The 10139-nt window shown below is 34.8% G+C and overlaps 1 protein-coding gene across 1 annotated transcript; it reads right to left on the bottom strand.

Moving 5' to 3' along the window:
• Positions 1–2549: 2549 nt before the first annotated feature.
• LOC109862103 lies at positions 2550–2888 on the bottom strand. The gene has a single exon (XM_020442022.1). It carries the CDS (start codon positions 2886–2888, stop codon positions 2550–2552), a length of 339 nt encoding a protein of 112 aa, XP_020297611.1.
• Positions 2889–10139: the final 7251 nt, after the last annotated feature.

Below are 10139 nucleotides of genomic sequence, written 5' to 3'. Positions count from 1 at the left end.
TCCGATCTTAAGCTCCCTTTCGCATCCCGCTCCTCCTCTTCACCTTTTCCTTTTTCCTCTTTGCTGGGCGGTGTCCTCGTTAATTTGTTGCTCTTCTTGAAAATATCATCCATCCTCTCTTCCTCCTCGATTCTTCTCCTCTTCTTTTCCGCCTTCGCTCTCTATAGTTCTATTACGGACATCGAGTTCGTTCTTTCTTTCCTCGTTCCTTCCCTCTTACCGCACGGTGTGTGCAGTTCTTCTTCTGCCTTGTCCATCTGCTTTTTTCTTGCCCTATCCTATCACAATCTCAATTCTCCAGATCTCCCTAGCCTTTGCCTGTTCCCCGCGCCCCCTGTTCCAACTCCACCTTCCCGAACTAGCTCTTCCGTCCACTTCTTCTACCTTTCCGCCCTAACCTCCTTCTCTCAATTTCTCTTTTCCACCTTATTTTCTACTCTCCTATGCCCTTTTTCCCTACCTTCTGTTTATTACCTTTTCCTCCGCTTACTCCTCCCCCTCTCCTGCCCTTCTTCCCTTCGCCTCTCTCACTCCTCTCACATGCACTCAAATTAGCTCGCCGCTTGCTCACACGCATCCGCTCAGCTTGCACACCACTAACCAAGTCCCCTATTTTTATAATATATTTTATATATATTATTTATTATATTTTTTTTATACATCGTTTACTAAACCACTTCATAAAATTTAAGATTATACTTTTAGAAAGTATAAAAAAAAAACGCACACATATACATATACATATTTCTTTTCGTATTCTTATTTATCTTATATAAAAATCTTTTTATGTTAGCGCAAAAGGAAAGTTGTGTCGTGTTATCTGTAAGTCTTATTTCTGTATTCCGCATATAAAAACAGTTCTCTTCCTGACAGAAATATATGCAGTGAGGTTTTTATGGATTGTTATGTGTAAATTTTGAATATATATATTATGTCTTTGTTTACTCTTAAATTATATTAAATGTTGGAAATTTTTGTGTACTGCTAAATAATCGCTATTTGTTTCTAAAGACATTGCATCACCAAACCAGGAATAATTCTTCCTCAAAAATGAGTTCCAAAGAAGATTCGTATTGATCGTTATTGTTACAAATTTTATTATCTTCAATTACAGCAAGTTCTATCTCTACACCGGGAAAAGTTGTATTGATATACTATTCCGAGTTCGTTTGTTGAAAATATCAGTTGTTTACGCAATAGTCTTGTGTAATTTTCTCAAACTCTTATGAATAACCTGTAAAAAAACAGTTCACTTTAAGTAACCGTTCTGAACATGAGTTTTCCAAATCCACTTAAAAATTGCGTTTCTAGTAAAACTTAGGAGTTTTTTAAACGTTTATATCTTTATAGGTAGAAATTTTTGACTATAAATTTTTTCACTTTGTTTTTATTTAATTGACGCAAAATTGTCCGAACTTTCGATTCAAAAAAACAAAATTGAAAAAATATTTCTTCGCAAAAATATTTGATTTTAAAGTCGCGTGGGTCTCATAAATCCAGTCTGACCAATAACATTTGTCATTTTCAAAGTCCGTTCACGAAGAGTTAAGAATGTAACTTTATAGATACTTGACATTTTTTGTATTTCTTTAAATTAAAAATATAAGTACCGTTAATATATTTTAAATAGTATTACTAAAAAATATATGTATATACTTATCAGAGATTATATACAGAGATTATATAATTATATAATTACATATTAATATAAAGTGTTATACACTACCGCCAAAAGTTTAACACCCTTCAAAAACCATTTTAAGCTCCAATAGCTTCTGCAATAATAAAAGAAATGTAATAAGCTTTTTAAGAAAAGTTGTATTTATTTATAGACTACTAAAAATAATTAACAAGAAATCAAAACATATTTTTAATTTAAATGGCAGACTCATCAATATGGCCACCTCTTTTTTTTATTATTTCTTCACACAATCGGGGCATTCTTGCGATTAATTTCTGCAGCGTTTCTGGTTGTATTTTCTGCCATTCTTCTAGTAGTTTTTCTTGTAGTAGTTTTCGACCAGAGATCAGTTTGCGATGTAGGGCATGTCTTTCGTACTTTTTGGTCAAGCTCGTCCCATAAAAGCTCAATGGGGTTCAAATCGAGCGATCAAGTGGGCCAAACTATAATTTTGAGCTCTCATGCTCGCTTTTTTTGTTGCAAATAATTTTGGCAGAGTTTCGACGTGTGTTTCGGATCGTTGTCTTGTTGAAAAACAAAACATCTGCCAATAATTCTCCTTTCAGATGGAATAGCGTGTCTCTGTAAAATAGACTTATAGCTTTCTTTAACAAGTTTCCTTTCAGTTCTTTTCAGATCTCCTAATGAATTATTACCAAAACAGCCCTCTACCATCACTGAACCGCCACTGTGCTTGACTGAAGATATCACACACTGGTCAGATACTCTTTCTCCGGCTGAGCGCCTTAAACAAAGACCCGTCGCTTTGAGCCAACAATTTCAAACTTCGACTCATCCGACCAAAGCACCTTATTTCAGTCACTGATTGTCCAGTGCCTATACTGTTTGGCCCACTCTAGTCTTTTTCTTATTTTGACCGAAGCAAAGATTTTTTCACAGCTATTCTTCTGTATAAATCGGCTTTGTTAAGTCTGCTTTTTACAGTTAAAACACACACTGGATCCTTTCGGCCACGATTGATTTCAGTAGCAATTTCTGGAAAACGTCTGTTGTGTTTACTGATGATTACTATTTGTCTATCTTCAGCTTCAGTCGTCTTTCTAGGTCGCCCGGATCGTTTTCTGTCCGCGACAGTTCCAGTATCCTTAAATTTTTTAATAATTCTAGATATTGTAAACGGCTCTACCTTTAGTGATTTAGCTATTTTCCAGATGCCTACACCTGCTTGATGTTGACCAATAACCATATTTCAGATATCTATAGAATTTTGCTTTGCCCCATTTTAATATTTTTTGATGGATACCCTATAAATACTGTCTTGTTGAAACCAAATATCAAACTAAACTAAATTATTTACACGAAACACTACCAATGTGCGAAAGTTCCTTTATCAGACAATACTTATAATGGTACAAAAACGTCAACTTTTCCTAGCCTACTCAAATATTTTATTTTATTTACATATTTTAAGCCAACTCTTTTGTTCGCTACTTTTACATGTTTTTTTTATTTAAGAATGAAGAGTTATAAATCACATGTCTAGAAAATAAAATGTCCACTTGATTAAGTAAAAAATAGGAGTAATAATTTATAATTACATTAATTTATAATTACATTTATTTCCATATTCTTTTTGACTTATATATACCAAAACTTCGCGGAAAACTGATTTTTGAAAAGTGTTGCAAAACTTTTTGGCGGTAGTGTATATATTAATGTACGAGTAGACGAAATATAGTAAATTGAAATAGTGATGTTAATTGGGTAACAGAAAATTGTTTACTAGTTTTTATTTTTATATAAAATCAACAATTTAATTGTGTAATATGCAAGACTCTTTAAATCTGAATAGTTAAACTTTGTAAATAAAGACATCCAAGACAGATAAAAACAAAATCTTACGCTTGCGTAAATTTACAATATTTTTACATTTGGATATTTAAGATTCGGGTGCAAATATTATGAACTTACACAATTTTCCAACGAGTTTATTCTCATCTATTTTAGATGTATTTATATATTTTCAAAGTTTACCTATTAAATTTGAACTATTTTGCATATTTATAGCAATGCTTTTTAATTTTATAAATACACTGCGCTATAACCCTATAAGCGCATAATATTATTTCATATCAAGTAATATTCTGAGCGCATTTTTGGAATATTAAACGTACTATTAATATTCATAGAATATTCTAGAATATTCTAAGAATATTGTGTGCTTATAGAGAACATTATTGTAGTCTTACATTGTAATATTCCTGAAGGCGAACATTTCCGAATCAACATTGCCGAAAGTTTGCAGTACATTACAGAAACATTTCGCTCTTACTATACAATATTATAATGTTTCACCGAAGTTCAACGTATGTATTAATGAGGTTCAACGTAAGATTTACGCAATGTTTTTGCAATCTTTCGATGCTTTATGAGTAGTATACATACTAATGTAATTAAGTAATTGTACACATTACTGGAAAAATTCAATGTTAATCATCCATACAGTATTAAGAAATGAATTAGTAAGATTAATTTAAAAGTATACTGATTCTATCGATTCATTCAAAAGATTGAAAAATCTAAACAATGTGGAGTAATGGAGGTGGTACAAAACAAGATAGGCTAGGCTAAGGTTTGGTTTGGTGCAATATTAGCTTAGCGGACCGGTTACAGCTAGTCCATACGCCATTCTATGTAAGCTAAGCTAAGGAAAACTTAGGGCATAAAGTAAAGAAATCATCAGAGATGATACTGTGTGTCATATAAACTGACAAACAGTCAATTTTTTCACTTCTAGATAAGTTTTCGATAACTTTATCTAGAAGATATCTCCCAAAATTGGTTCTCCTTATTGGTTCTCAGAGGAATTTATGGAAAGAGAATAGCTATCGAGAGAGGTATGAAGAAAACGGCCGAAAATCGTGCAAGTAGTTGGAGGCATGTTAAAATTGGAAAAGACAAAAACAATTTCGCGGCCGTTAATTCTGCTGCCTAGCGCAAGCTTACGCGCCGTGCTTAGCACTCTCTGCCGCCTGATTGGCTAATCCGATCTACCCCACGCGACCCTAACGCGCTCCAGCGTATCGGCCCCAAATCGATAGGGTAATTATTGAGTATAGAGGATTAAGGTCCGATGACCTTGATTTAGATATATTTTGTAAAGGGCACTCTCCTGAGTAGTGTTCAAGACGTTTTAGGCGGCGCTCATTTTTTATTTAAAAAATATTCTTGAAAAATATGATCAGAAAAATGACCGTCGAAAACAATTTAGAGGTGTAATTTCGGTAATTATGTAGAAAAGAAGAGCCACCTCCGATTTGAATAATTTGTACATATGTTGTTAAGGTCATTGTCCCGAGTAATAATGTGGAGGTTTTAGGCGGGGGTCGTTGTTTGTTAAAGTTACAAGGGAAAGAAGTTTCATGAATGAATTCTTATTTTTCAGTCCCACGTACAGACGGCGTCATTAATTCGAAGAATAGGCGCGGGGATCGGAGGGCAAGCGGGGCGGTTGTTCGTAGCGCCAACGGGCGCCGTACTAACTAACTAGTAGCAATCGGGGTCCACAACTGGACACCCGATTTTGGTACTAATGGATATTTGGATCAACTGGACTTTTTATGTGATCCCCGCGCCTATTCTTCGAATTAATGACGCCGTCTGTACATTTCGTTCGTATTATAATCGTGTAGGCAGGGGGGACTGCGCTCCCTGCAGGGGAGGGCCTCTCCACTTGCATTCCTCTGAGCTTATCATGTTTTGCGTACGTGATTTTTTTGAGAAACCAAATACCAAGAGAGTTTAAAAGTTTAAAAAGTTATTAAGAAAAAGTTTTAGTAATGAAGCATCGTAGCTCAAAGGGGTGCAGGTAGAGGGGCGTAGCCCCTCCCCTGCAGAGAGGCGCCACCCCTGCCTACATGCTTACAACACGAACAAGAAGAACATAAAAAAAAGTAGTCACTGATTGATATTAATTGAGAATAATTTTGTCATATATAGAAAAATTCATGGAACATCATATCAAAAGTTATTCGCCTTTTACAATGATTTCGCACATATGTCGAACTTTGCTCGGAATGATAGATAAGCTATGTCACGCTTCAAAACATAAACTGAGTAACAGTCAACAATACCACTTATAGACCGGCCCAGTGGTCTCGCGGCCTGAGTGCAGGGGCTGCGAACCTGGAGGTCCCGAGTTCGAATCCGCTCACCACCTAAGGATTTTTTTCCGGGCCGGTCCCTTTCAACCGAGTTTATCGGTTGATTGGCGAACTGAATCGGGCCTCCAAAAATTAATTCGGGTGTAATCCCGAATTAACTTCCCTCCCACAAGGCGATCGTAGTCATACCATCTTGAGCACGAGCCCGACATAGATGGGCACGCTCACTGTGGAAGACGGCCGTGTATCGCGTGGTAATAGGTAAAAAAAAAAAAAAAAACTGCACATCCCCCCCCACATTCGTTCTGAGAATGTATCGATAGACTGGCGTTTGCTCCTCTCTCGCAGGGGCGTGAGCCATATAAGCAAAGAAGAAGAATACCACTTATAAATGTGTAGATTTGGTTTGGTTTGGTAACAGCTAGGGGACCATCAGTGCCCATACGCCATTTTACTAGTATATTTTATTTTTTTGAACGTAACGGGGGGATTGTGCAGTATTCTGCTACCACGCGATACACGGCCGTCTTTCGCAGTAGGCGTGCCTATCTGTGTCGGGCTCGTGCTCGAGATGTTGTGACTTGTGATCGCCTTGTGGGAGAGGAAATAATTTGTGATTACATCCGAATTAATTTTTAGCTTGATTTAGTTCGCCGATAAACTCGGTTGAAAGGGATCGACCCGCGAAAAAATCCTTAGGTGATAAGTGGATTCGAACTCGAGACCTCCGGGTTCGCAGCCCCTGCACTCAGGCCGCGAGACCACTGGGCCGGTCTTTATAAATGTGTATAATTGTATCAGTAACTCTGAATGTCTTCTAAGAACTGATACCTGAGAGCAAATGTGTATTTCGATTCATTATTCTACATGTTATTTAGGAAAATAAAAGTCGCGTTTTTCAAACATTCTCGATTAATATTTTTTTAATAAAAAATGAGCGCCGTCTAAAACCTCTTGAACACTACTCAGGAAAGTGCCCTTTACAACATATATCAAAATCAAGGTCATCGGACCTTAATCTCCTATACTCAATAATTACCCATGTTTTTGTTTGAGTCATTTGCAAACCAAACTGCATATAAGTTCAGCAAAGCCTTTTTTCATTAACTTCATATTGGATATACCAAGTCTGAACCTGAGGCAATTTCTCGTTTATTTTGTTATAGAAGGAATTCTTTTTCTTTATTTCTGTACCAACGTTATTCCTAATGCAAATAAATTTTTTTCTTTTAAACGAGAACCTAGAATTTCAGCATTGTTTTTACTCAGTGACAAATCTCGAACCAAATCGTTTAAATCACTTTGAGATAAAGAGATGGCTTTTCATCAACTTGTATATCAACAAATTCAGGTTCATCTTCCATATATTCGACATCATGAATATCATCAGATTTTATTACTGGCAATAGTATAGGATATTCAGGTTAATGGAAAATTTTATTACTGACGATACATTAGTATATTGAATACTTTTCTTGTTGTTAGCATTAAATCCTTGCAATTTGCGATGACACAAATAGCAGTTATCATAAGACTGAGGATCTTTCCATGACATAAGGATTGCAAAAGACATTATTTTTATTCTACGCTTTTATAAAAAGAGAGTCCAAACACAAGTATTGCAAAATGAATAGGAGACCTATTTTTTATCTTGATTGCCAATTTCTCTGTCAAAATAGTTACGGTAATTTATTTTCAATTGTTCCGTTAATGGCCGCCTTTGTTTTTCAAGAGTGTATTTACCACAAATGTAGCAAAATTTATTTGGATCATTAACCAAATAAATTTTTAATCAAATAAATTTATTACGCAAAGATGCGATCAGTTGACCAAACATTGAAGTGTAGCGCTTTCCACTACTGAGGTTAACTATGTCAGCGCTATGACGAAAGAAAATGTAAGGTTTGCTACACTTATAGATGTTAAATATCACTACGTGCGTGACTTGCATGAAAACAATGTGTTAAGTGTAAAATATGTGCGAATAAAAAATCAGTTAGCGGATATTTTTACAAACCGTTAAGTTCAGAAAGATTTAAATTTTTGCGACGTAATATAGATATTCTAAATAAAAAATTTGAATATTTCAACAAAGAAGAAAAAAATTGTTTTTATGGAAAGTGTTGAAGTTCTCAGAAAAAAAGGAAAAAATGATTTTTCTACTTTGCCAAACGCACAAGCGCGAGCAAGAGCAAAGTAAGCATCAGCAGAATGGGGAAAAATGGTTATGAACGTTAATTTTGAATTTTGTAATTCTGACGTCAGATTCGTGTAAGCAACTCAAACAACTCACGGATACCAAAATATTTTTAAAGTAAATTTTCAAAATATTTACTTTATAATTCACCGAGTTGTCGATTTTTCACCATTTCGGCAGTGCATAGTCTCATCGTCAAAAGTGTCCATCTTCAAACCCTCATAGTTCGGCGAAAAAAATCGTTCAAGAATACAAAAACTCGCAATTTCAAGATAAAAGATAACACTTTAAGATGCCGCAAAGAAAATGTTAAAAACATACTTTAGTCAGCCATAATAACGCCTTGAAAATAGCAGAAATCACTGTTTTTGGCTTATATTATCCCATTTATCTCAAAAACCTGATATGATGGACATTTTTCGCTTATGGATTCGAATTCAGCATTCAAAATTACGTAGGAAATCACTATTCTGCTTCTTGTATTTGTCAGAATCCTTAATTTTGTAGACCTGTGTTATTCGACACCGTACGATTCGGCATCGATATATTTGACACCGTACGATTTGACACCAAATTATTCGACATCATACGATTCGACATCAACTTATTTGACACCGTACGATTCGACATGTTAAGCCCATTCTACATTGATCGCAAGAGCAAACGCAAGGTATAGATTTTGTAGAATTGACCAATTACGCTGGTCAATTGGCTGATTTGATCAATACGATTAGTCAATTCTACCAGACCTGTTCCTTGCGTTTGCGCTTGCGATCAATGTAGAATAGGCTTTACTATTGGACACAGTACACAGCGCGTCAATGAATCACGGAGTAAGCGCGGGGGTCGGAGGACAAGCGGGGCGGTTGCTCGTAGCGCTAACGGGCGTTGTACGAACTAACTAGTAGTCCACAACTACGTTGTGTCGATAATGTAACTACTCTTTCTTTCTATTTTCTTCTCAAAACGTAAAACTATTGACTATTTACTGAATATTTAACGTTGACAAATAAGATGTGTGCATGTATACATGTGTGTAATAAAACTATAATTAGGGTTGCCAGAAGTTAAGAGTATATATAGAGAACTTTTTCCCCCTAAAAAAAAAGACAAAAAAAGAACAATATATCAAAATATGCGAATATAATATTTATTCATATCCATCAGCAAATTTATATTTATTATATATATAAAAATATTAATTTTGGAAAAAGAACGTTCACATTTAAATTACTTTTCAAATAAAACTTTTATAAATAAAAAAACGAAACAATAAATTCTTATTGCTACTAATACTAATTGTTAATAATTTTATAATTTAAAAAAATTATAGTATTCTTAGTTTCTTCAGTCATACGTCTCATATTTTTTTGAGCTACCAACTTCTGATAGTAATTGTAAATTTGTATTGCAATTATCTGCTGAAAAAGCAATGCATTTATCCATCAAATTCCACTTCTTTAAAGTTTTTATTTATAAATCACAAATTGTTTGTTTTTTCACTAGGTAAAGTTTTCAAATTAATAAATTTTGAGCAAATCCCTTCGTTAATGATAAAGTACTGTATTAAAGTTGGAAACATTTTTTCTGAAGCATAGTTACTTGCGTATATAGATATTGATATAAAAGGAATATTAGATACAGATTCAATAACTCCCCAGACGGCACAATGATGTATTTAAGATGTCTTGAAGATATCTCACAGAGACTTTGAATGTGCAAAAGATTTCTCGTTGAGACATTTTCGAACGAGTAATGATGTTCAAATAATATCTCAGAGATATGCCTGAGACTGCTAATGTCCACATCAAAAACATGCAAATGATATCTCTTGCAAAAGTTTTAAAAATGAGGGGAATTTCGAGATTTCACTCGAATTAGTTTTTGAAGGCCTGATACAGCTCGCCGATCAACCGATGAACTCCATTGAAAGGGACCGGACCTGAAAAATCCTAAGGTGATTAGTAAGATTTGAACTCGAGACCTCCGCAAGCCCATATCCGCAGCCCCTGCACTCAGTCCGCGAGACCACTTACTTCTTACTAAATTATAATTGTTTTTATCTACTTATTCTTGAGCTATTGTACACATTTTGTTTATTATTTATTTTAATTATTATTTAATAAAAATATTGCAG

The sequence above is a fragment of the Pseudomyrmex gracilis genome, unplaced genomic scaffold (assembly GCF_002006095.1).
Source record: "Pseudomyrmex gracilis isolate BER0280 unplaced genomic scaffold, ASM200609v1 scaffold_1369, whole genome shotgun sequence".
NCBI classification, from domain to species: Eukaryota; Metazoa; Arthropoda; class Insecta; order Hymenoptera; family Formicidae; genus Pseudomyrmex; species Pseudomyrmex gracilis.
Note: the sequence above shows the minus strand (reverse complement) of the source record. Positions and strands in the feature narration are given on the sequence as shown.